The following is a 27,441-nucleotide window of genomic DNA, read 5'->3' as shown; positions in this document are numbered from 1 at the left end:
TAATATGATTTTTATTAAAGTTGTTAAAACATAAATAAATATTCAAATAAACTTTATTTTTAATTATTAAAAATAAATAAAATGCATTATATATTATGCATTAAATATTTAAAAAATTTAGTTTATAATAAAATTTAAATTAAGATTTTTTTTAAAAAAAAATATTATCCTTTACTATATATATTAAAAGCATAAATTAAATAACATTAATTTTAATTAAATTTGTAAATTTTTTGTATTAAAAAAATTATAATTAATAATTTTATATTAATATTGTTAACATATTTAAAATCTATTAATTTTATTTTATAAATTTATATTATATATGAATCTTTTAATAAAATAAATTATTATAAAAAATGTATTTAAATATAATAATTGATTGTTTTTATAAAAGTAATATTAATATTTTTTTATGTAAATTTTTATTAAATTTAATTTATATTTGTTTAAATATAGAAAATAATTATAAATCTGAATAATAAATTATTTAAGAAAACATAATTTAATAAAAATATATTATTATAATAGCTTAATTTATTTCAAAGTTAAAATAAAAATGATTTTAAAAAATATAAAAGAACAAGCAAAAGAAGTATAATAAAGAGAGTATTAATCGCATATATTTATAAAATAAAAAAATAGAAATTTATAAATGAATTTGAAAATAAAAATAAATAAATATTTATAATATAAAAAGTTTAAATAATTAAGATAAGAAATTTAGTGATCAAGATAATAAAAAATAAAAATCATTTAATTCTTAATAAATTGATTAATTAACTAATACAAGTAAATCAAAATAATATTTAAAATAATTATTTTATTGTATAAAATAAAAGAGGATAGTTTTTAAGGAGAATTATATAATGAAGAAGATTTCGATCATTACAATTATTTTACTTAATTGAGAAATAAATAATAGGAAATAGAAAAAATGGATGCGGTTTAAATATAAGAATTTAAGATAAGATATTTATATAAATATATATAGAATATAATATTTATTTATTTTTTAAAAAAAACAAAATTCGTGCATTAATACTATAGTACCTTTAGATGAAAGAAATAAAAATGAAATAATTTTGTAAAAAATACCTGAAAAAGGTACATTGTTAAAGTTATCTGATAAAGTAAAGACATTTATAAGATTTTTTATAATAATAAAATAAAATTTAGTTTATTATGAAAGCAAAAAAAAGTAACTCAGGTAAATAAGAATTAGATGATAATAAATAAAAAAAGATTAAAGTTAATTAAAAAATTAATTAGAAAATAAGTTTAATTAATTACTCAGATTCTTCTATTAGTTCTGGTTAAGATTTAAATTGAAAAAATATGTTTATATATAATAAACCTTAAAAATTAAATATTTTTTTTAAATCATAAAATAAAAATATCTTTAAAATTTTCAAAAAGAAAATATATTTTTAATTAACGAAAAATTATTATATATTTTTTAAAATATATAACATATTTTAATATAAATATTATTTATTAATACTAATTATCATCTTATTCTGGTTTTAATTTAAAAAATATATATTATATATAGTATTATTTAAATGTAAATATATTTTTTTTTTTAAAAAAAAAAATAACTTATATTAAAGATATTCAAAGTTAATAAATTGTTGATTATTTAGTTTTTTAATCTAAAGGACTAACATTATTATTTTTTTCAGTTTTTAATTGATTACATTATAAATCGATAAATTATTAGCTTTTAAAATCAAATTAAATAACTTGATTATTTATTAAAGATTTGGTAGATTTGGATGTAAAAACTTTACTTTTATAAATTTCGTATTTATCCATAATTTTTAAATCTTAAAAAATTTAAAAACTAAAATTTTAATTTTTATTAAATTCATGTAATTAATTAAATTCATGTAAATAAGGACCTATTTTATTAATATTAAATGAAATGTTTTTTAATTCTAATAGCCTTATATTTGGATCTACTGTCGCATTTGGTAATATTTTTTCATCTTTGACAATATTTGTCAGTATTTATTATTGATTTAATTTATTTGTATTTTTTATTAGATTTTGTTTGAAGTTCTCTGTATTTTAGGAGCTAGAAATATAAATTTAAAAAGAAATAGAATTAAATAAAGATTATTTTACTTCATTAATAGATAAATATATTTTTTAATTTTCATTCAAAGAAATTTATAAATTACGACAGCTTTCAATAAGTTATATTTATGAATTTTTTATAGTTGAATTATTTCTAATTTTAAAAGTAGAATTTCGAAATCTAATATTTTAAAGTGTTTAATTAAAAGGACTATTTTTAAAATCAAGGATTAAATTCTTTTTCTTAGTACTATCATACATAATATTAGTATTTTTAGTGTCTAAAATTTAAAAATTTTAAAAAGAATAGTTATTAAAATTATTAATACTATTGTTATTGTTATTTTTATTATTGATATAATTATTATTATTATTATTATTATTATTATTATTATTATTATTATTATTATATTTATTATCATTATTATTATTATTATTATCATTATTACTAATACTATTTAATGTTTGATTATTATTTATGCTATATTTATTTAGATTATTATTTATACTATTTTTTTTTTTATTATTATTTTAGTTTTTATTTTAATTGTTAGAATATTCTATTTTTTTTTTTATTAATTCAATTAATTATCATTTTTATATTTTTTATATAATTAATTCGATTATTTAATATTATTTTCGTTAAGTTAGAATTCTGATATAGTTTTTTTTTTTCTTTATTTTCGAAAATCAATGAACTTATTAGTGAAATCAGTACATACATAAGTCTTTTTTATCAGTTTTAATTAATACTTTATCCTCTTTATTTTAAAAAATTATTTTTAAAGAAGGAAATATTATGTTAAGTTATTTAGCAATTTTACCAATTTAAATTTCCTATATATATACTGGTAATTATTATTGTTCTTAAATAGTCATATAATCTATTAAAGTATAAACATTGTTAATTAAACAACTCATTATTAAAAACACTTATTTTGAGAAGAAATTATTATTTTAAGATACAATATTAATGACTTATACTATCTTTTATCTAATTTCATTCATTCCTTTTAAATAAATTTAACTATTTTTCAAAGAGTTTACCTTTAAATTAATTAAAGATAATTCATCAGTAATATCTTGCATTTATATAATTATAAAAGGCTATTCTACAGTTTATATTGCAGTTTTTATTTTAAAAGTTTTTATTTTTTTTCCTTATTCCATATAGTCGGCGTATAAAACATCATTTGGATTTAAATATTTTACGTTTTATTTTAATTATTTTGTGTTTTATATTTCACTTTTTGACGAACTTTAATTCAAAAAAAGTTTATTTTGTTAAATTTTTATATGTAAGAAATGTAGATAATCTTTCAGGTTTTATATAGATTCGGAAAAATACATATTTTTTAATTTTGATTTAGTCTTATTTAAATGGACATTTTGCAAAAAATTATTAAATTCTTCCAAGCTTTAGTCTATTTTATATTTTCGGGATTACTTATTGCAGTTATGTAGGAAAATACGATTTGTTATCTTATCATATCTAGTTACTATTAATGGATTTGATAATATATTGTCCAGAATTTAGTTCCAACTGGTTTATTTGTGGTTTTCGTAATATATTTACCTTTATTAGTAGTTTTGTATGTATTTAAATATTATATAGAATGATGTTAACTGTATTTAACTTAGTATGTAGATTTCATCAGGTTTTAACATTAAGCTTATGGATATTTAAGCTAGTATTAAAGACAATGAATCAAGCAAAAATGATTAGCTACTTAATAAAAAATATGAAGCTAATCCCTTTTTTATTAGTTTTTATTTTTGTTTGTTTGTTATTATTTTATTTTATTTTTTAATTTTTTTTATATTTACTTATCCTTCCATAAAAGCTGATATTCTTGACATTTTTTCATTATATTTCACATATGTAGAATAATAAAATACATAACCAAATATTATAAATGGGTTTAAGTATTTTAATAGGAATTTAAAATAATAAGTAAATACAATTATTAGAAAAAATGAAACAGATATTGCAATGTCTGATATATCTGCAATGTCTCTAATTATATAGTTTATTACCTAGATTAATTCAAATATAAATGCTATTTGTATTTAGAATAATTTCTATTTATTTTTGTTTAAGAAAATATTATTTAATTTTTTTTTATGATCTTTTATTAAAATAAAAAAAACATTTTATATATCTTTTTATTAGTATTCCTTTTCCATTATTATATTTTTAAATTTTAGTGTATATTTGTTTAAAATTTGTTTATTCATTTTCTATTTATATTTATACAAATTAAATTTATAGATAATTTTAGTTATTTATGCTTTAATATAACATAAATATATTTTATTTTTATATATAATTTTTGATTATATTTTTATATTTATGTATCATATCACTATATTACAATATAAATACATAGTATTGTTTATTATAAAAAAACGTAATTATCAAATTTTTAAATAATAAAAATAAAATTCACAACCTTTAAAAGATTTTTTTTTTTAATTTTTCATTTATTAATAATTTATTAAGTGTTTAATATTACTATTCTAAAATATATTTTAATATCCTTTATATATATAAAATATTATTAATTTTATATTTTTTTTTATATATAAATATAATTAAGTATAGAAAAGAATAATAATCTATAATAAAAAGGAAAATTTTTTTTCCTTTTTCCCAAACTTTCGATTATAATCCTATTTTTAAATTAATATTTATTTTCTAAAATATATTCATAGCTAATAATTAAGAATTTATCAACTCCTTAGAAATTCAATACATAATTTGATTCTATTTTTTGAAAGGTTTCGAAAATTTTTTATTCTTCTCTTGTTTTAGGTCTTCTCTTTTACAGATAAACGATTTTTTTATTTTTATTTTTATTTTTTATTTATAATGATAAAAATACTTCTTTTATATGTGTATTTTATCGAATTGTTAATTAAATTGATTAAAATTTAGAAAATTGCAAAATTATTCTGATAAGTATTCAATTAAGCTTTATTTCGTATTTTAAATATATATTTTTTATTATATTTTATTTCTGTCGCTAGTTATGCTTCTTTCAATATCTATAATAAGTTAAATTTTTAAATTGAAAGTGATAATTTAACTGCTTTTACATAAGAAATATTCAATAGATCTGTCATTAAGCTCTTTAAATATTAACGAATAAGCCAAAATACTATCTATTAAATTATAATTTGTGCAGCATTTAATTTTTTTCATTTTGTTAAGTATTTATACAAACAATGAATTAAAAGGGATTATTTATTTCATGGACTACATATGATAGCATTTAGGATTGCTTTTCTTTACATTATAGAGTTATAGAGTATTTATATTTAATTAATTAAAGAAATTCTATGTACTAGAATGTATTATTGTCCTTATATTAAAATTTTCTAAACTATAACTTCATATATTTCGGTCACATTTAGGTTAAGAATATAGTTAAGAAATCAGTGATTAATACTGTTTGATATAATATCCAATAAAAATAGTACATTGTATAATAAACTAAATAAAAATAAATGATATTAGTATTAGTTTTTTATTCTAAAAATAATTGATTATAAAATAGTTAAACCGAAATTATTAAACTATATTTATATATAAATTTTTGTTTATAAATAAGTATTTAGTATTCAATTATTGACTAAATTCATTTATTTATTATATATAAAAATACAAATAAAATGATAAAAATGATAAATAAAAGATAACATATATATTTTTTTTAGTATTTAAGATATAAATATATTGATAATTAAATATATATATTTATATATTATTTTAAATAAAATATACTTTTATATAATTTATTTATATAAAAAATATTTTATTTATTAATAATAATTTTTTTTTAATAAATATATATTTATTATACTATAATAATTATTAAATGATTTATTACATATATATATAAACAATTATTTATTTATTTTTTAATTTTATATTTTTAATTTTTTTTATTAATTTAAATATATTTATATATAAAAATATATACATTTATTTATTTTCATTTATTTTATAAACAAAATCCTATATTTAAAGGAGAAAGATTTAAATACATTAAATCGAAATTTTCCAAATTAAATAAAATCGTATAAGCATTTAGCCATATAATTTAATTTATTTCTGATTTTAAATCACTTAAAACCATTATTTATTCAGTTGTTTGTTTTTTTTTTTAGTATAAATTTTATACAAAATCAATTCATTTCCTCTGCTACATGCTAAAACATGATAAGGTTTAAATTTTGCTTTATTGGGAACTTTTAGTTTATTAACAAAGATATCGATTTAATTTATTTATTCAGGTTATTTTAAATTTTAAAAATTAATATAAATAAAATCAGAAAAGGCTGTACAGTCTATATTTGTATTTATGATGTATTTTTTATTTAATATAGTATCTATTTCATCTTAAATTTAAATATCGAACAATTAATTATTTAAAAAAATAAACTTTTTATCAAAAGAAATTCCAAAATAGTTATTATTTGAAATAAAAATGTTTTCATTTTTTTAATCGTCTAAGAAATTTTAAAGATTTTCTTTTTAAAAATCTTCACTTATATCAGATTCGTTTGAACTATAAATTTCTTATTTAATATCGATTTTTTTTTATTAATTTTATTAAATTTTTTATTAATTAATATTAAAACTTTCTTATTTATAATTTATAAAATTTATACTTAAATATTTATTTTCTGTTTAACTTTTTATAAAAACTTAATTATTAATATTTAAAAGACAATGTTTAGAAAATTATTAATCTATATTAAACTATTTTAACTATAAATAAAAATATATTAATATTTTTTTTATAAAAAATTGGATAGATATTAAATAAAATAAATAATAATCAAATATTTTATTATAATTTACTTAAATAAATCCTTTTGTTGTATATTAAATAAGTGAATTATTTAAATAAGAAACAAAAAAGTATTAACTATCTTAAGACCATACGAAATCTATAGTAGCGTAATTATTATTTTCATAAATTATATTTGCAATTTAAACCCATTAATTAATACTATATAGAGGCGAAAAAATTTTTATGTTTCCTTAATATTCAAGGACTGCAATTGCGTACCCTGTAAAAATTCCGTACATTTTTTAGCAATTTTAAGATAATACTTTTATATGAATTTTTTTTTTTTAAGTTTATGAAAATCCGAAAATGTCTGATCTTGATAAATTATTTTTTTCGTTTATTTAGTCTTCGCTCTTTTATTCTATATATAAACTCATTTTACTTCTACTAAATTTTATACTTTAGGGGTTATTTAGTTCTTAGTGAGTAAATTTATAAGCATAATCATTTATAGAATATATGTTTTTATACAATTTGGTTTCTTCGAAAAATTAGCGCCATTTTTAGATGTATTTGTGGAATTATTTCACTGATATTATATATAGTTTGTTACTAATGTCTAATAAACCTATGTTTTCGCGATCTTCGTCTATATCAATTTTATTTGAAAGAAATGGTTAATTGTTAATTTATTTGATTTTATGAATAAAAACCATTAAAAATAAAATAAAAAAAAATAATGAATTAATTTTATTTTTAAAAAAACTTTTTTATTTTTTTTTTAAAAAAAAGTTATTAAAATAAATAAACTATATAAGTATTTAAGATTTATTATTTTATATATTTTTTTTTTTTTTTTTTTTAATAAAAAAACAATAAAAGAAGAATACATAAAAAATAGACTAAAATAATAAAATTCATTTTAAATAAAAATAATAATAAGTAAAAATTAAACAAAAGAAAATAAATAAAATAATAATTATAAAAATAAAATATATAATTTTTTTTCTTAATATTTTATTTATAATATATATATATATATATAATATTAATATATATTTTTTGTTTATATTTATATTTTAACATTTTTTTAAGGAAAAAAATAAAAAATTGGAAGTCTATATCATTTTTTTTTTTCAGATGATTATCTCTTTTATTTATCAGCCGACTTTCTTTTTTGCTTTTCAGCCGATTATCTTCTACTATTTTTTTTTTATCTATTAGCTTCAGTAGCATCAGAGTTCATTTTTTTCCCTTTTTATACCACTTTTTATTTCTATTCATTTTCATTTTTTTCCTATTTTTTATCCATTGACTTTCCTTTTTATTTATCTTAGGTTTTTACTGATTTATTATCTTTTGATTATTATCTTTTATTTGATTACGATTTTTATCTTGGCTGAGATTATTATTTATTTTCTTATCTTGTTTAAATTTTCTCCTTTCTTTTTTCCAATAGCTTTTTTTCGATTTCACCATATTTTTCGTGCCATTCTTGGAAAGCCTTTCCATTTTTCATTTTTAATTATTAAAAGGTATCTTGTAATTTTTCTCTTTCTTTATCTGAAAGTTATCTCAAATTTTCAGAAATCATTCTTAATATTTCAGTGTTTTTTGCATTAGGATGATATTATTTTAATTTAGGAAGTTCTTAATCTCTATAAAAAGTATATAATGTCATTTATTTGGGTTTTTCAGGAAGATCGTTTATATCTTTATAGTTTGAAGACATATTTTTATATATATATATATATTTTTGTTTAATTAAATATTTTTATTAAATTTTTTGTTATTTTAAATTTTGAATATATTGAAAATTTATGTGTTTAATTTAAATTTTAAATTTAAAAAAAATGAAAAAAGCAGTTTTAATAAATACATATATATTAATTTGAAACATTATTATTTTTTGCTAAAAAACTGAGGAAAATTAATTTACATACAAAAACCAATTTAAAATTAATAAAATGTTTATAAATAGAAATTTCTTATCTTTATGCTTAAAAAAAAATTATTAAATAATAATTATTTATATATATATATAAAATATCATTTTTCAGTTAAAACTCTATAACCTTTCCAATTTATTGGACATTTATCATTATTTTCTTTTATTACATTTAATAAAGTATTAGAAGGCCCATCAATAAAATTATGTTAAGAAAGCATAACTAAAGTTTTTAAAAATTAACATTTAGCTTATTCCCATTTTCCTTAAATATAATAATTAAAACCTATATTCCATTCATTATAAAAACTCTATTTTTTTAAGAGAAAATACATTCAAAAATTATATAATATATTTATATTTACAGATCTAAAAAGTTCTCTCATAGCATAAAGCATTTTATTAGTTTTGAATTTTTCAGCTGGAAATGATTTACATGAAAAAATATCATTTTTCAATTTGTTTCTTTACAATCTACTAATGACTCTCATTCTTTTTTTTTAAGGAACTGTTAAATTTCCAATATCAAACTAGTCTTTTCCACATCCTCGAGTATTAATATTTTCTAAATGAACATCCACAGTGTATAAATCTAAAAAAGAATAAAAAATAAAAACAATTAAATAAAAATAAAATTATATATAAATACCCATAGGTTATAAAGAACCTTTCACAAGCACTCTATCTATATGTCTACATTATTATTAACACTTAGGAGTTAATATTTAAAATAATTCACCACTTATTAATAAGTTAGTTCCAAATTATTTCGTTGCAGCCTCTAGACGAGAAGCCATATTTACATTTGGACTCAAATAAGAAGCATCTATTTTATAATTTGAACCAATAGCTCCCTTTATTTATTTAAAAAAAAATGTAAAAATATAATATATAAAATAATATTTATTAAGTTTATTTTTATACAAAAAAAACATTACTTCAATAGCCCATCCTATATGTAGTCCGAAACCCATTTTAACCCTATAATTATGTAGTCTAAAATTAAGTTTTTAATTCTATTGATATTTAACTAATTTTTTCGATACATAAACTGCTGACATTATATTCAAAAAAGCTAAAACTGGTAAATCAGCATATATATTAACTCTTTCTTCCTTTTTTAATTAAAGTTGATTATTTACATCATAAAAAGTATCACTTTCTGGATATTTCCATACTAACAAAAATGCATCTCCTATGTTCTTGTTCGGTTACCCTATATGTTAATCTACTATAGCGTGTGTAATTTCCGCAATTTCATTCACAAAGACCATGACTCCTGTCTAAAGCACTTCTGTGGCATCTGTAAAGTTCCTAATATCGCAAAATCCGAAAATTGCCATAACTTTTTTCCCTGCAATTATAGGGTCTACATCACCTGCTCGTTTCATATTAGAAGCAATAATTTCAGAGCCAGCTTCTCCGAATCCTATCGCTAAAAGTGCTCCAATTTTAATGATTAGTTTTTCTAAAATAACTGTTTCATACCCTTCTTGTTCTTTTTTTTTTTTAATTTCTTCCAAATTACCATCCTTTAGTAGTTATTCCATTGCCAAAGTTTCCTGTTCTTCCAATTAGGCGGCTTCTAAAGGATTTTCAGAAATTCTTTTAACTTTCCTGACCATACTTTCGATCGGTTCAAGTACTAATAATTCGATATCTCCAGAAAATAAAATAGCTCCTACAGTAAGGACTATAGATACAAAAATAGTACGCACAATAGACAATATGGCATTTAAATCATTATCTATTCTTTTATCAATTATTATACTCAGTAAAATTTCTCCTTAAGAATCTTCAAATGAATAAATAAATTATTCTTCTAATCTTAGGGTCTGATAGTTTGTGATTTCTGGGTTTGTTTCACTAGAATATAGATTAATGTCTTATACTTAGTAACGGATATTTAATATTGGGTATCGTTATTTTTTATGAAAATCTATATATTGTTATAATGATTTTTTATATAAGTCATCTGATGGGGTTTTAGTATAATAACTTTTTTTTATTTTAATATTAATTTATAATGTAATTTTTTATTAACAATAATAATAATATTATATATATTTATTTTTTTACAGATATAAACTACTTAATCCTGTATTATAGCTTGTTATTTAATCATTATATGTATCGGAACTAAACATTGGTACACTGGCCATAATTGAAAGTACAATTAATATGACTGTTTTGGTAGTTTAATCTGAAAGTTTTTATCCTAATTTTGTTTCAAACATATTTACCTATAAAAATATTTATTTTCAATTTATTTAATATGTTTAAAAATGCATACATCTTATTATTGGTCTTAATTTTATTATTATTAAATATTATTTTCGCCTTACTTTTGTAATTATTAATTAATTTCTATGATTTATTTTTATTATTATTCTTATTTTTATTAAAAAATAGCCTGTTCCTATTATTCTATTTTCTATTAATTTTTTTTAAACTAAGAAGTTTTTTTAGTATCCCCTTGTTTTTTATTATCCTCGATTTTTTCAGAAGATTACAAAGATAATTATCTTTTATAGTTCGACTCTTTTCTTTATAAATTCTTAGTCATACTTTAAACTCGTACTCTTCCTGGAGTAGCTACTCCATTATCTTAATTTTATTAAAATTATTCTATTTGGAAATTATCTATTTATTACTAAAGTACTTAATGTGCTTATTTATATAATTTAACTAAACGAATAAGTCTCACTATTCTTACTATTCTTCCTGCTCGTGTACCTACTCTAGATGCTCTTGCGGCTCTATTTTTTTTTTTTAATTATTTTTTTTTTAAAAAAAAAATATACTTTGCTAATTATGCGGCTGATGTTGCAGATGAAATATTATTAACACCAAATAATGTATTTGAAATCCAACCAATGTCCAAAAGTAGAGATATTGTAGATACAAAGTCTAAATAGAAAAAAAAACTGTTAAAATAACAAGATTTTGTGAATGAAGCTACTATTATTTCTATTGAAAAAAAAGCCATGCTTATTATATTTAATACCCAAAAAACTTAATCTCCTTAAGAATCTGTTACTAAAACTCTCACATCATCTCCAAAAAGGGCATAAAGAGTAATAACTGTCATAATTACTGTAGTAACAGAATGATCAAGTATAAATGCACAAAATAACTATTTTTAAAAATAATTTAATTTAATTCCATTATATTTATTTATTTATTTAATTTTTTTTAAAAAAATATTCAGATGCTTTATTAACTATCAAATTTATTTATTATTTTAGATTTTATATTTATTTTATTTTTTAAAATATGTTCGGGTTTTTATTTTATTTTAAATAGATATTTATTACTTTAATTTTTTATTCACCTTTATATTATTAAAATCTTGAGTTTTTTCTTGTAAAGGAACTATTTTATGATTTTGCTTTTTTGGTAAATATTATTTTTAAATTATAAAATTTATTATTTTTTCTAAAATATTATACATAATACAGAAGATAAATTAGATCTTTATCTTTTACTTACATTAGCTTTAAATGAATTTCTTCTTTGCTTAAGCTGTTTTTTTATTTATGTATTATTAAATATTTTTTTATATATATTTAAATAATTGTTTTTAAAAATTTTAATAAAATAATATACTTCCTAATCATGAGAAATATTATTTTTTGTTGCTTAATTATTATTATTGTTTTAATTCAATTTATCTATAAAAAAAATATTAATATAAGTAGAAAAAATCCTATATGATGTAAAAAGTACTTTATTATTAATTATCCATTAATTTATTTTTTATTGAATAAAAATATTATTAATTATTTATAAGAATAATATTTTTAATTTATAATTATATATTTAAAATTAAAAAAAATTAAAAATATTTATCATTATATATAAATAAATATATCATTATAAATTAATAAAACTATTAATTTAATATTTTTTATATTAAACTAAATTAATTAAAGATGAATATATTCCTTATGTTCAAATTTTATTTCATATAATTAATAATATAATAATCATATATGAATTGTTACAATTAATATTCTATAAATTTATATTATTTAAATATTAATATTTTTTTTAAATTATATGAAAAATATAGAAAAAAAAAAGAATAATAATAATATAACCAATATTTTTCTCAATAAATTAAAATAATTATAGGTATTAATTTACATAATATAGATTAATTATTATTTAATTAATTTTATTATTTTTATATTTAATATTTATATAATATTCATAAAATAATTTAAGAAGCTTATTTAATATTTTATTACATTTTCTATTAAAATTAGTTTATAGTTTTATTATATTAATTTAATTTTTTTTGTTTATTTTCTAAAATACTTTTATTTTTCTAAAAAAATTTTTTTTTTATGATTATAAATATATAATTAAAAACCAAACAAATGTTAATTAGTTAATTATGAATATAATTTATTCTAATATGTATATTTTTTTTTGGTTTATTAATTTAAAGCTTCGAATAATTTATAAAAAACATAATTATTTTGTTAATTAAATAGAATAAATTTATATTTTCGAAAAGTTTATATTTCCAATTTCCAATTCTTATTTTTTAATAATTATAGTTTTAATATTTTATATCTAATTATTTTATATTTTAAAAATTTCAATTATAATATTTTATAACTTAAAATCTTTAGATTATTAAAATTAACAAAAAATAATAATCGAAACAAGTAGTAAATTAAAAAATATGAGTATCTATCATATAAAGAATAACAAAGAATTTAAAGAAAAAGTTATTCAATCAAAAGTACCTGTAATTTTAGATTTCTATGCAAATTGGTGCCCACCTTGTTTGAAACTTGATGAGTTACTATAAGCTGAAGTTTGCAAAGGCTAATGATGGATTGTTTGCAAAGTTAATATTGATGAAAATAAAAATTAAGAAATATCCACAGTACATAATGTTGAAGGAATACCATGTTTGTTTTTATATAATAAAGGAGAAAAAGTTAAACGTCAATAATTTTTTTTTAACTTATATTTATAATTAAAATAAAATAAACAAAGAATAAGAATTTGTTGGGTTAGATTAAGACAAGTTTAACTAAATGATAAAAGTCGCAGATTCTTTATGTTGAAAAATACATTTATTTAATATTTATTTAAAAAAAAAATATATATATATAACAATTAAATACTTTTTTTATTAAAATTATAAAAAAAGAAAGATTTATATTATTTATGATTAAAATGAATAAGTAAAAAAAAAAAAAATTAAATTAAATAAATAATTTACATATTAAAAAAAATAAAGTAATCTAAAAAAATTAATATAAAGAAATATAAAAAAAATCATTTATTTTTAATTTCCTCCATTTCAATTTCCTATTCTTCCTTAATAATATTTGAATTTTATTTATTTAATTACTCCTATTAAATCTACCATTATCTTAATCTCTACACTTCATCTGATCTCTCTTAATCCACCAGCTCTTATTTAATCCTCTAAACAATTAAATGTTATCCAAGTATAATCAAGAAAATTCCCGGTAACAAAAATACGTAACCTATGCAAGTTAAACCCCTTGGAATAATCTAAACACCCACAAGTTAGAAAACAATTGTTGCAATAACGGGTTCAAAAAGTTAAGCAGTAGCCGGAATAATTGGTTCAAATAATTTACTTACGAGTACCCCTGTAATAAAACTACCAAAGCATAAAATAATACTCATATATAAATATCCACTAAATTATTCACTGGTAAAAAGACCGAGCCAACCCCATAAATGATTTACATCAAAATCACTTCCTGAAAAAAAATAAGCACTCATTTACATATTAATTGCAGTCAAAAAACATATAATCATTGCCGCTAAATACGGAGGGTAAGTCTTCCTTGTAATCCCTTAATGTTTATCCATTTTAAAGACTAGAAAACTGACTAAAATCGATGTAAAATTACCCAAGATGACTCTTTACCAAGTCGCTCTTCTTAATAATTTAAACATTTTATAAGAAGTCGTGGAAGGAATCGCATCAGCAGTTTCAAATGTATAAGAATCAATTAGTATACATAATACACCGCCTATTACCATTGTTTATCCTGCGTTTTCTATATTATGATTTTCTATGCCTTTTATTTTTCGGTCTATACTAAAAAAAAAATTTTATAAAGCACCCAAAACTAATGAATGGGAGACAAAATTCCATTCTTAAGCAAAAAGTGTCATTGTGAACCACATGGAAGACGTGAAAGAGCTTATATATACTTTTTTGAAATTATCCAGATTGAAAATATATGAAAGCTTATATTTAGCTTTAACTATTTCGTCCCCTGATCTTCTCTCATAGGTTACAAATGGAATCATCATAAGTCCTTACATAAAGAATCTCCAGGAAATTCTAATGCACTTTTCAGCAGGCATTGACAATATCCACGGTGAAATACAGGAATTCATAATTGTGGTTAGAAAAACTAGGAACCAAGCAAAATAAGGACTTACTTTTTGGAACAAAGGTTTTTCAAATTAATTTCTTTGTTCTATTATTTCGTTTTTATAAGCCCCTAAGGCACTTATTAAATTTTCGTTTATGGCATATTTGGATATTTCTTGAACCGCCGTTTCTTATTAGAAATTTATTATCTTCGAAACCCATTACATCGTCTATATTGAAGTTTAAACTGGAACTTAGGAATATGGTTTAACGAGCAGCTTGCTGGATCTTAGATACTCTGTCAGTTTGGAAATTCAATGAATTTTAGTCTTACTAGTCACCAAAGCCTTCTAGAAATGTTACTTTTTTTACCTCAGACATTCTATGAGAATTTTATACGGGATTTTTCTAAGTATTTATAATTGCGTCTTAGTTATCTTCTACGAAATCTAAGAGTTTTTTAAAATCTTGGTTTTCTATTATTTTTTGGGCTTACTGGATAGTTTTTTCACCAGTTTTTTCAGATTCGGGTAGTTATTGGGGAGGGATTTCGGTTTCTGTGGATAAAATAATGTTTATTGGTTGGGCTTTGGTTAATTAGTAGGATTTTCGACCAAATTGGAAGGGACTGTCAAATCTTGGGACAGGTACCTCATTTATTGATCGACGGAAAAATTAAGTGCCGCTAGTGTTACTTTTTACTTGTTGATCAATTAAAGATTAACCTAGTGGATTATTACTTTAATTTTAAGACATTTGATGTTTAATTTTCTTTTTATTTTGTTTGGCTTTTTATTTTGGAATATTTTTTTTTAAAGCTTTATTTGCTTTTTTTATTAATATTTTTTTTTTAAATTTTTTGTTTAATTTTTGTTTTATTTATTTTTTTATCTTTGATTATCTTTATAATTAAATAAATAAAAATTCAGAAAAGTATTCAACAAGTAAATTAATTAATTTAATCAAAAAATAAAAAATAAAAAATGGATAAAGTATTTGATAATAATGTTTTATTTATAAAATGAAATATTATAAATGAAATAATTAAAAATAAATTAAATAAATATTATTGTTTTTTATATTTTATAAAATATTTTTATGTTCTAAATAATTTTTATATAATAATATTATATCTGAATAAAATATTTTTATGTTTATTCGTATAAATATTCATTTATAATATATTAATAATATAAAATATTATTAAAATATTAATTGATTTAAATAATATTTTATTGTAATAATTAATTTGTATTAATAATTTTTTTATTTTAAAGTATTATTTATTTAAATTTTAAAAAATCATAAACTAATTTATCTAAATATGAATTATATATTTTTCATTTTTATATTTTGTAATATGAATGTATATATCATATTTATATATACACATAAATATAAATTGATTAAAAATTATAATTATTTTACTAGTTTTTTCTAAAATTATGCTTATAATAAAAAATACAATTTGAAAAATTAAAATTTTGAAAATTTAAAAGAATGAATAATAAGATTAAAATTAATTTTATTAAACTATATTTTTATAAATAATAAATGTATTTATTACCTAATATAAAGAAATTAGTAATTATGCCATTGTCTAAACATTAAATTTAATATAAAATAAATAATTAAATAAAAAATTTATATAATTTTTTTATATTATTTAAAGTATATAAATACCGTTTTACTAATAATTATTTTCTTATAAATTATATTTTAATCATATTTAATAAAATTTTTAATAATTAATCTAAAAATATTTATATACAAACTATGACTAAATTATATTTAAAACACTATTATAATTATTAATATTTTATTTATATTTATTTTATATAAGCATATATGATATGAAACAATACAAATAATAATTATCTTTTTCTTTACTAAAAAATAAAATAAACAATACCAATATAAAATCAATTTTTTATTTATACAAAATTATTAAAAAAAGTCAAAAAAAAAATAGTTATTATTTTTAATGAAAAGCATATTACCGAAAATTTTAAATAATTTCCACAAAGAATAAAACGGTTGCCTTGCAATAATTGGCGGCTGTCTAGAATATTCAGGTTCTCCATATTATTCTGCGCTTTCACAATTAAAAGGCGGAGCTGATTAAGCTCATATATTTTGTACAAAGTAAGCCGCAATTCCTATAAAATCGTATTCTCCAGAAATAATAACTCACCCATATTTACATGCATTAAACGAGCAGGAAGAAACCGATATTTTTTATTAAAAAAAGTTAAAAGAAACAGTAAATAAAATAACTCAACATTAAGAGAATTTGGATAGCTTTGTAATTGGCCCTGGATTAGGCAGGGATTAATGGATAAGCGAATATTTAGGCGAGATAATCGAAAATATAAAAAAATAGTAAATAATAGTACTTGATGCGGATGGAATATGGTATTTAATCCAAGAATATAATAAATTTGGATTAGAAAGTAAAATTTTTAAAACTGTAGTCTAAAAGGATTCTTAATATCATATTTTAACACCCAATTAAGTTGAATTTTAGAGACTTTGGAAGTGTTTTGTTAATAGTAATTGTTTAGAAATTGAAAATAAATAAAGGAATTAATTAATGGAAGACTATGTTTAAGGATATAATTATTTTAATAAAAAAATACTCGATTATGTATAAATTTATGACTTTGAGAATCCTATTGTTAAAGATGCAGTTATTTTGGCTTAAAAGTTAAATAATATTAATATTATACACAAAGGAATTATTGACGTTGTAACAAACGGAAAAGAGGCATATTTAACACTTTAAAAGTCAAGTCATAAAAGATGCGGGGGTATAGGAGATATTTTAAGTGGATTAGTGGGAGTTTATTGCTGTTGGGCGTAAAAATAGGCCAAAAAATAACCACATTTGAACGAAGAAAATATGATTATTTTAGGATGTATTTTTAGTAGTTGTTTAACTAGAAAAGCTAGCAGTTATGCATATTAGAAATATAATATTAGTCTTACTGCACCTAATATTATTGAGTTTATAGGAAAATGCTTCACTGAATCGTATAATTTATACTAGAAAGAGGATTAAAATTAATGATAATTTTCATTTATTTTTTTTCAAAATTGAAAATAGAGATATATTTTTTTATATACATATATATATTTATGTCATAAATCTATTTTTATCTATTATTTTAATGTATATATTTATATTTATTTATTATTTTTTAAATATAAATTAAAATAAATATATATTTATTTTTTTCTATTTATTTAAAAATATATATTATTTATTTTATTAAAATAATTCATATATAAATTAAAAATTACATAAAAAGGCCAGCCATAATATATTAAAAATAAACAAATTCAATCTAACATTATTATACTATCTTTAAATTACTAATCGTCATTTGAAAAAGCATAGTTGCTAAGACAATATTTATACATTTTTAAACTAGTTTTTTCTATAAAATAAATTTCTTTTTAAACAGGAGCATAAATTGCATGATTAATTTTTGGTTTTCCAATATCTATTTAGGCAATTTTTTTTAAATCATTTCCGTATCCTTTTATTAAAAAAAGCATTTTTTTCACACAGGCAGGCTGTACTAAATAAAAGTCGTTTAAACCTATTATAGGTATTATTTTTGAATAACTGGCAAATATAGAATAAATAGTATTCGGCTAATTAGTTGGTACATCAAACATTTAAGGGAAATCGTCTTTACTTTATTTTTATTTTTTATTTTAAACAAATAAAAAAAAAATATTAATCTATATTTATATTAATATTTTATAAACCCACTAACTATTATTTTTCTTTAATTGGCTTTTAAAACAAGAGAATTTTATTGGAAATTCTCTGTTAAATATTCGTTATTTTTTGATTCAATATCAAGGCAACAAAGTACTTTATTATGAGAAAAAATTATTTTATCTGATTTTAAATCTAAGTCAACTTAAAAAGAATCAAATAAATGCAAACAATTTTAATCCGTAATTTTATGGGTTAACCCGAAATTCAAAATTACATTTCCATTCAAAAGATCATATACCTAAATATATGCAAATTTAATAATATTTATTAACATATAATTACTAAAATATATAAAATAATTTTATTTTACATTAATGACTGTTCCAGTTTAATTATCATTAAATTCACTAAAAATAACTAATAAAGGTTTTGTTTTATGAGCTAAGTAACTCCCTTATTTAGGATTTGGTATCACTAGTTTTTCGTTGAATTCTAAATCATCTATTACTTTGAATTAGTTTATTTAAGTTTCATATATTAAAATTAATTTTTAGGATTGATAATACATTATGAATTATTATTATTTTTCATTTAAGGAATATTAAAATATGAGTTTTTTAGTTACATTTAACTACACTTTTTCTATATAGGATTGATTTATTAATAGGAATGTATCTTATTAAAAATAAGTCATGGAATTTTACTAGCCTATTTATTCAGTTGATATTGCAGTTTCCATCGGGTATATTTTATTGTAATTTTATAATATAACTTCAAATTATTTTGATGATCTTACATAATTATATAAAAATATTATATAAATAAAAGCTTATATGCTTAGTGAAAGTATTCTTGATTATTCGCCCTTTTTTATATTTATTTTGATTCTTATTGATTTTTTTTTTTACATCCATAAAAAATAATGTATATAGTATTTAGAATGTATATTAATATGTATTTTAATATATCTTATTTATAATTAGGGTTTGTGAATATTTAAGAATATTCAGTGAATGCTGAAAAGAAATGACCTAATAATTCTAAAAGAATTATTTTATATATTAATTATTCTTAATTATTAAATTTTCGGGCTGCATCTTGGATAAGCATATGTAAACCTATTTCTAGTGTTTAATTTACTAAACCATTAGTAAGTCTAGGTATACAGTTCAAGAATATTAAATATAACTATAAGAAAACTTATAACTATTATTGCGATTTTTAAAGATAATTTATAGAAATAATACATAATATTGAAGATAATATTATCATTTTTTCTATTTTATTTTAAATATTATTTATGAAAAAGTATTTAATTATTTTTTATCATGAAAAAAAAAAGAAAATCAAACAAATAAAATTATTTTTGTTTCTTATATAAATAAATAATTTATATTTTAAAAAATTAAATTTATAATTACTTTATTGAGAAAAAATAATAATAATTTAATATTTAAATCAAAAAAATTGTAAAGAGAATTTATTTTACAAATATAATAGATATCATATATATATATATATTTTTTAAAAACAAATATATTTTTTTAATTTTCTAAAATCTAATTTTTCACCATTCATCACTTTACCCATATTAAGCTTCGGATTCATCAATCTGATTTCTAATAACAACTTCAGGTACAGCATAATTTTTTGAAACTTAAATTCTTTAATCTTTTAGTAAATAATTAAGTTCTGGTAATTTATTTTCATACCAATCATTATATTTTTTCATTAATTCATCAAATTCAAAATTTGCTATAGGAATATATTTTAAATGTTAGGCTTCTATTTCTAATAAAGAAGTCAACTCATTATTATCTAATATTAATATTAAATATAAATAATTTTCTTTATGTTTTTTTTTTATTTTTTCTAACCTTTTTCATGATAAGAAAGCTTTCTGTTATAAATAACTATTTAAGGTGAATTTTTATTTAAATTATCATCTTATTTATCAAAGTTTGTCATATTACTTTAGGTTTTATATTACATGACTAAATTTATTTAATTATTAGGGTTTAAGTATGCACTTTAGAAATTATTTAAATTTACATTGAAATTATTTTATGCATAATTACTGTTTTATTTTGGATCATCAGTACTTTAATTGGCTATAATCTCATTTAAATTAGACGATGATACACTTGCTAAGTTTTACTGTGTAGTATTTTTTACTTAATATTCTATTGCGGGAGAACTTATTGTTATAGATCTTTATTTCTATAATTATAAAGATTATTAAAGAATTGATGATGATGATTATGTATTTGTATTATATTAATTGTTTTTATTTCCATATGAGGCTATTTTTTTAAAATACTCATCGTCTTTTTTTTTATTTATTTTTTATCTCATTTTTTAGTGGAGGGACACTTCTCTTTACTTTGCTAATTATTATTGTTAGTATTTAATTTTAGCAACTTCTAATACTTCCATTATTTATTAATATTTTAAATATATTAGTTCATCCTATAATTATTACTTTATAAATATATATATATTTATATTTTACAATTAATTTGTTTTTTAATTATTAATTTTATTAGTTTAATAATATTTCTTTATTTATTTCTTCTATAGTTACTAGTCTTGATATATTATCTCTATTAATGTGGAATATTCTATATATTAAGAAATAATGGAATATCATTCTTACATTAAACGACCAGTGCATATATAACCTTAACCATATAATAAATTAATATAAATTTTTAAATATATATTTTTTTTTTAAATAAAACTTAAAAAATATATTTGAAAGTAAATATTAGCATAAATCATTTTAGAACTCAGAAGGAAATAATTGATAATTATTATATAAAACCCATAATACTCTAGAAATACTAATCGAATTATGACTATTAATAATCATTCTGATTCCTTTAAAAAAGAAATTAAAATCAAATATTGTAGGTATGTTTTTTTTCAATAGAATTAATCTTTCAAGCCAATCATTTATCATATCGAAAACAGCTACAACTTTTACAGAATCATATACACTTATTTTTTAATAATAAAAAATAAATAAATATTTATATAATTCTTTTTACTTAGTTTTATTATATAATAAAGTAATAAATACATTTAATAATCTTTCATTATATAAAAACATTTAACTGGCATTTTTTAATGCTACAGGATATTACAAAACATCCCTAATTTTCATTTCTACAAGAAAAGCTTTTAATAATGTTAAATAACCAGGTAAATCTTACCAAGGTACTTAATCTTTTACTACAACAATTTTATTTACATATTATAACCATTCTGAGATAAAAAAAAAAACGCTATTCCTCTTTTTTGAATTCTTTGACACCATTTTTAATTATCAAGAATAACCGTAAGTTTAAGGTAATTATCTTCTGCTTTTTAATGTCCTTTTATATATTTGAAAAATTCGTTATCCCAATCAAAAAGTTTTAAAAATTCTTTATTTTTAATCAAGTTTAAGTTTTCCTGTTCATCTAATTTGTATTCAGTTCCTCGCCATTCTTATATTTAAGGATCTTCTTATTTTGTAAGTTATTTTAATAATTTTTATCGAAATTCTGGTATTCTTTTTAATTATAAATGTGTTTAATTTAATTTTATTTTTTACCTAAAATATGCTATTGCGCAAAAATTTTCTACAAATTATCTTTCTTATAAGCTTAAAGCCTTTTAATTTAACTTATCTAATACTTTTTCTAATATAATATATAAGAGATATTAATAATTTAGTGCAACTTCGAGTTTTAAAGGAATTTTTTGTTTTTTTTTTCTTTTTTTCTAAGTGTGATTATTTGCAATTAATAAATATGAATAAGAATCATCAAAACACATTTAACTTAAATTAAATTCGCCTCTATTTATCACTAATTTTAATAATTCATAATAATTATCTTTTAATTATTCATCAACATCATCAGCATACATAATTAAATGTTTTTCAAGTTCTATAATAGTTAGTTATGCTTTTAAAAGTTCTTCTTCAGTTTTATAATAAAAAGATGTGATTGATTCTTTATGACTTTTTTAGGCTAGTTCGAACAAAACTTTATAGTTATTTTTTATTTCTTCGAACATTTTTAACCTTTCTTCATCCTTGTAGAAATGTAAATATATATAAATATGTATATATAATTATATATATATTTATATATATAAAAATATATATTTATATATATATTTATATATATATTTTTATTTTTATATAAATTTTTATATATACATATATTAAATATAATATTACACTTAAATCTTATTTTTTCTAATAAAGATTAAATACACTAGTAATAAATTTATCATTAGCATCTATTAATACTTAAACCTTAAAAAAAATATATATATTTTTAAAAATAAGTAAAATAATAAGACATTACTATTATAAATTTTTAAAAAAAAATTTGAAAAAATATCATTAATATTTACAAAAATAAATATTTTTATATAATTCTTTAAAATTGATATAAAAAATTACATTTATATTATTAGTTTTACTATTTTCCTATCCTTAATTAATAGAAGGACTTGCTTTCATTATTCCATTTTCAGTTGCTACCCCTACTATTAACTACCTCAAATATTCATGATTTTAAATTTTGAATTACCCTAAAGCTCTTCCTACTTAAATACCATGAGACCAGAGATTTTCTTTTATATTTTTTTGTCTTATTTGTTATTAATTACCTTCTTGATTTTATTTTATTTCAGGGGTTATAGAAAGTATTCTATTTAAAGAAACATAACATTCCCCTGAAATATGATTATCCATATATTTAACTATGTTTCCATTAATATCGACTTTTTCCTAAGCTTATATGTTTTCAATTCCCCATATACAAATTTATAAAGAAGTTGAAGTTAACTCGTTTGTGGTCAATTCTATATTTAAAAAAGGTCTTTGGAAAGTTAAATCAGTCAAATAATCCCAAAAAAGAGTCAAATTATGCTTTTGGATATTTTCTTCTTCATTTTCATCGTTTTTTTATTATTTAGTCAATTGTTTTTGGTCACTAATAAATAAGCTTTTTATGTGAGTCATATCTTTATTAACAGTTTAAACTTTTTAAGATTTACTGTCTAAAAATATGAATTTTTCTGTGTTTTCATTCAATATTGGCAATGTTATTGGCTTAAAATCTTTATTAAATCTTTTTGAAGGAACTGCGAAAATTCCAGTATTATTGTTATTAAAAATGTCTGTATTATTTCTATTATAAAAAATATATTAATATATATATATATATATATATATATATATTTATTTATTTCTTTTATAAAAATATATATATTTACTTTATAAGTTAAACAGATTCATTTTTTAATCGAGATTCATTTAAATGGTTTTTATTATATTATTCGACTTTTAAATTTTTTTTTTCTATTCCTTCGTTTATTAAAATGGAATTGAAATCTTCTTGTTGTATATTTAAATTTTCATAATATTCTAATTCTTATAAATTATTATATGCTGGATTTATAAAATTAGTTGAATGTTCACTATGATATACTGAATTACTTGTCTTTTTTTTATTTTTTTTAAATAAATATTAAATATTTTACTATTATTCTAAATGAAAAGTTATAAGCTTTATCAGTTAAATGATCTTCTAAACAGGCAATTACATTATCGACTGAAATTTAAAAGTTTATTTTTTAAAACATTTTTAAATCAAAGCTTATTCTTCCTTCATTTTTTTATTAATTATTTAACTTTTTTTTTTTATTTTATAAAGAATTTTAATTTATTTATTATTTAAAAAAAACTTATTTTTCTTTATTATTATGATTTGTCCATTTTACAGCCAAATCATGATGATATGGACCTGTAGCAACTTTATATAAATTAAGCTTTATATATCCTAATAATTCTTCTAATTAATTTTTTAAATATATAATTATAAATGAATGCTCTTTTAAATTATAATCATTTGATTAATAATTAAATTCATAATGTCCTTCCCACTATTAAATATTTTAATAAGTAAATATATTAATTTTTAATTATTTATAAAATAAAACTCTTAAATAATCATCTTTTTCAGCTAAAGAAGCACTGTATTTATGCTAGTTATCAAAATTAACTTAGAATTAAATATTTTGCTTATGTTAATTTTTATTAAAATAAAAAATATTGTATAAAAATATTAATTATATTACCATAGTTGGTGGATTTTTAACTTTTATATTTGCAAATACTACTGTAAATCTTCTTGTAATATTTTTATCGTTTTCTGTAGCTTTTATTACTTCTTCTTTAATATTTTATTTTTAATTTTATCTTATGTTTCCTCCTTATTATTTTCCAGAACAACCTCCCATTTTATATGTAAATTTTTATTTAGTATAATTATTTTTTTATTTTAAATTATTTTGATTTTTAAATATTTTTTCAATTCATTAAAAAATAAGGTTATTTATACATAAAAAAAGAAAATTTATTGATTATTTAAACAAAAATTTAGTAGAAAAAAATAACTCACTTAAATTATTTTTATAAATAAAATAAATCTTTTAAATAGAAAAAATAGTTATAAATTATGTTTTTTTATTTAATTTAATAAATATTAATTTAAATAAATATAATTCTCGTAAAATTGTAAAAAATATTAGTTATAAACTATTAAAAACTCTTAATTTTATGTAAATAAATTTAATAAAATTATTAAAGAAACATTATTAGATAGAAGTTTAATAAATTTGGTTATAATTTTATTTAAATTTTATTAATTAATATATATACTATTAATATTTTTTATTATTTATAATTTTTTTCTCTATTTTTTATCATTATCTTTTTGATTAAAATTTACCAATAAAAATAATGATATTTTAATGCTATAATAATTAAGAAGATCATTTATTTTTTAATTTTCAAATTTTACATAAATAAAAATTAGTTTTTAACAAAATAATGTTATTAATATGTTTTATTTTACTACTTTTTTAACTTTATTAATATATTTATTTAAAAATTAAACTAAAAAAAAAATGATTTAATTATACTTTTGATAAAATGATATTTAAATATTTTATTCTGAATACTTAAGCAATATAAACATTAAAATATTAATATTATTAGCGTAGATATTGCAATGTAATAAAATAACAGATAATTTATTAAGAAATAATGTTTTATATAAATAAATCAATTCATAAATAAATATATTATAAAAAATAAAAATTAATGTAAAAACTTAGATAAGTAGCATCTTTAATTTATATTTACAGTTTTTAATAATTTTCTATTTAATTTAACTTTCGTATTAATTATATAATAAATATTTTAAGAAGTGTTTTTTGTTTTTTTTAATAAATAAAATAAATACTTTAATAATCCATTATTAGTTCTTGTCTTTTTTTTTAATAAGTTTTTAAATAAAAATACAGAAAAAAAAAATAATAATAATGTTAAAAGTAATATATGTTGTATTATATATTTAAATTACATATAAATAAATTTTAAAATAATATAAAAATTATTAATAATTATGCCTAGAAAACGATTTAATCTATAAGTTTTTGAATATAAACCCTTAAAATAGGCAAACCTTTATTTTGCAAAGAATTTATTTATCGTTGGAAAATAAATTTAATAGTTTTTATTAATTAGTTAAATATTTTTATTTTTTTAGAAAATGCATAGTTAATAATCTAAAAATTTATAAAGATAAACAAAAACAAAAAATTAAAATTTAAAAAGATAAACAAAACAAAAAATCAAATTTGATTAAAATTCTAAAATTAGATGCATTTAATTTTTATAGAAAACCTTTTGAATTTTTTTAAAAAATAAAGAGAATTTACATAAAAAAAAATAAACAAAACTATAAAAAGATAACTAAAATAATCCTCTTAAATAAAAAAATATGCCGAAAATTACTTTGAAATTTGGATTCAATTAAATGCCAATAAAAATTGCAAAAAATGTTTGGTATATTTAAAATAATAACTTTAATATTTCATAAAAATAAAATATTATTAAAATATCGAAAATAAAATTTACTATTATAAGGAATAAATATATAAATACAAAATTAACTCAAATAAATAAGTGTAAAAATGAAAGAAAAACCATAATAAATAGAAAAATAAACAAAAAATTCTATCTACTATTAATAATTTCCCTTTAATTTAATAATATAAGCTGTTTCTAATGATTAGAGTTCATATTTAAAATATAAAAAATACTCAAAACTAAATATATGTGTAGAGAAATAAATAATTAAATTTTAATTGGTGTTAAGTATATTCAGATATTTTAGATTTGAATATTAAATATATAGTTGGAGTTACTTTCGAACATTTAAATGTTGATATTATTTTGGACTAATTAGAAGTCTAGATAAGACTCGGGATATTTCTCATAATTTAAGCATTAGTAATTTTGTAAATTATGAAATAAATAAAATAGTATTTTAGAATAAATAGCTTTATGGTAATGATTAAATAGTATGAAATGAGAATTTTTATTAATTAAAAAATAATTAATTTAACTGTATAAAAAATT

General features: G+C 17.6%; 6 protein-coding genes across 6 annotated transcripts, besides 27 other annotated features; 1 reads left to right on the top strand and 5 right to left on the bottom strand. All coding sequences in view use genetic code 6, as the record gives it.

Annotated features, from left to right (window-relative positions):
* Positions 1 to 1,441: 1,441 nt before the first annotated feature.
* Positions 1,442 to 1,480: a microsatellite.
* Positions 1,481 to 2,400: 920 nt separating this feature from the next.
* Positions 2,401 to 2,530: a microsatellite.
* Positions 2,429 to 2,610: a microsatellite.
* Positions 2,443 to 2,627: a microsatellite.
* A 653-nt stretch (positions 2,628 to 3,280) lies between these two features.
* Positions 3,281 to 3,322: a microsatellite.
* A 79-nt stretch (positions 3,323 to 3,401) lies between these two features.
* Positions 3,402 to 3,950, bottom strand: IMG5_145190 (hypothetical protein; the record flags this gene model as incomplete). The annotated part of the gene is made up of 2 exons (XM_004031158.1): positions 3,402 to 3,837; positions 3,910 to 3,950. 2 exons carry the CDS (start codon positions 3,948 to 3,950, stop codon positions 3,402 to 3,404), a joined length of 477 nt encoding a protein of 158 aa, XP_004031206.1.
* Positions 3,951 to 4,154: 204 nt separating this feature from the next.
* Positions 4,155 to 4,207: a microsatellite.
* Positions 4,208 to 5,740: 1,533 nt separating this feature from the next.
* Positions 5,741 to 5,784: a microsatellite.
* Positions 5,785 to 5,829: 45 nt separating this feature from the next.
* Positions 5,830 to 5,910: a microsatellite.
* Positions 5,872 to 5,958: a microsatellite.
* A 39-nt stretch (positions 5,959 to 5,997) lies between these two features.
* Positions 5,998 to 6,040: a microsatellite.
* Positions 6,041 to 7,906: 1,866 nt separating this feature from the next.
* Positions 7,907 to 7,943: a microsatellite.
* A 62-nt stretch (positions 7,944 to 8,005) lies between these two features.
* Positions 8,006 to 8,083: a microsatellite.
* Positions 8,008 to 8,616, bottom strand: IMG5_145180 (hypothetical protein; the record flags this gene model as incomplete). Its single annotated transcript, XM_004031157.1, has 1 exon — positions 8,008 to 8,616. The coding sequence occupies one exon, from the start codon at positions 8,614 to 8,616 to the stop codon at positions 8,008 to 8,010; it is 609 nt and encodes a 202-aa protein (XP_004031205.1).
* Positions 8,230 to 8,268: a microsatellite.
* Positions 8,617 to 8,933: 317 nt separating the features above from the next.
* Positions 8,934 to 15,207, bottom strand: IMG5_145170 (hypothetical protein; the record flags this gene model as incomplete). Its single annotated transcript, XM_004031156.1, has 11 exons — positions 8,934 to 9,143; positions 9,198 to 9,424; positions 9,482 to 9,686; positions 9,771 to 9,947; positions 9,975 to 10,830; positions 10,912 to 11,075; positions 11,495 to 11,591; positions 11,637 to 11,968; positions 12,167 to 12,223; positions 12,285 to 12,357; positions 14,210 to 15,207. The coding sequence occupies 11 exons, from the start codon at positions 15,205 to 15,207 to the stop codon at positions 8,934 to 8,936; spliced, it is 3,396 nt and encodes a 1,131-aa protein (XP_004031204.1).
* Positions 12,364 to 12,418: a microsatellite.
* Positions 12,668 to 12,723: a microsatellite.
* Positions 15,208 to 15,304: 97 nt separating the features above from the next.
* On the bottom strand, positions 15,305 to 15,973 carry IMG5_145160 (hypothetical protein; the record flags this gene model as incomplete). The annotated part of the gene is made up of 1 exon (XM_004031155.1): positions 15,305 to 15,973. The coding sequence occupies one exon, from the start codon at positions 15,971 to 15,973 to the stop codon at positions 15,305 to 15,307; it is 669 nt and encodes a 222-aa protein (XP_004031203.1).
* Positions 15,974 to 16,018: 45 nt separating this feature from the next.
* Positions 16,019 to 16,107: a microsatellite.
* Positions 16,046 to 16,107: a microsatellite.
* Positions 16,108 to 16,231: 124 nt separating this feature from the next.
* Positions 16,232 to 16,273: a microsatellite.
* A 411-nt stretch (positions 16,274 to 16,684) lies between these two features.
* Positions 16,685 to 16,715: a microsatellite.
* Positions 16,716 to 17,201: 486 nt separating this feature from the next.
* Positions 17,202 to 18,287, top strand: IMG5_145150 (hypothetical protein; the record flags this gene model as incomplete). Its single annotated transcript, XM_004031154.1, has 1 exon — positions 17,202 to 18,287. One exon carries the CDS (start codon positions 17,202 to 17,204, stop codon positions 18,285 to 18,287), a length of 1,086 nt encoding a protein of 361 aa, XP_004031202.1.
* Positions 18,288 to 19,596: 1,309 nt separating this feature from the next.
* Positions 19,597 to 19,633: a microsatellite.
* Positions 19,634 to 20,517: 884 nt separating this feature from the next.
* Positions 20,518 to 25,253, bottom strand: IMG5_145140 (hypothetical protein; the record flags this gene model as incomplete). Its single annotated transcript, XM_004031153.1, has 14 exons — positions 20,518 to 20,768; positions 21,029 to 21,162; positions 21,271 to 21,419; positions 21,463 to 21,631; positions 21,692 to 21,949; positions 22,123 to 22,506; positions 22,549 to 23,033; positions 23,182 to 23,259; positions 23,410 to 24,142; positions 24,228 to 24,454; positions 24,495 to 24,644; positions 24,699 to 24,896; positions 24,954 to 25,034; positions 25,092 to 25,253. 14 exons carry the CDS (start codon positions 25,251 to 25,253, stop codon positions 20,518 to 20,520), a joined length of 3,459 nt encoding a protein of 1,152 aa, XP_004031201.1.
* Positions 23,049 to 23,178: a microsatellite.
* Positions 23,052 to 23,159: a microsatellite.
* Positions 23,065 to 23,129: a microsatellite.
* Positions 24,155 to 24,192: a microsatellite.
* Positions 25,254 to 25,265: 12 nt separating the features above from the next.
* Positions 25,266 to 25,324: a microsatellite.
* Positions 25,325 to 25,483: 159 nt separating this feature from the next.
* Positions 25,484 to 25,519: a microsatellite.
* A 1,069-nt stretch (positions 25,520 to 26,588) lies between these two features.
* Positions 26,589 to 26,652: a microsatellite.
* Between the last annotated feature and the right edge of the window lie 789 nt (positions 26,653 to 27,441).

The sequence above is a fragment of the Ichthyophthirius multifiliis genome (assembly GCF_000220395.1).
Source record: "Ichthyophthirius multifiliis unplaced genomic scaffold scaff_1120509251126, whole genome shotgun sequence".
NCBI lineage: Eukaryota > Ciliophora > Oligohymenophorea > Hymenostomatida > Ichthyophthirius > Ichthyophthirius multifiliis.
Note: the sequence above shows the minus strand (reverse complement) of the source record. Positions and strands in the feature narration are given on the sequence as shown.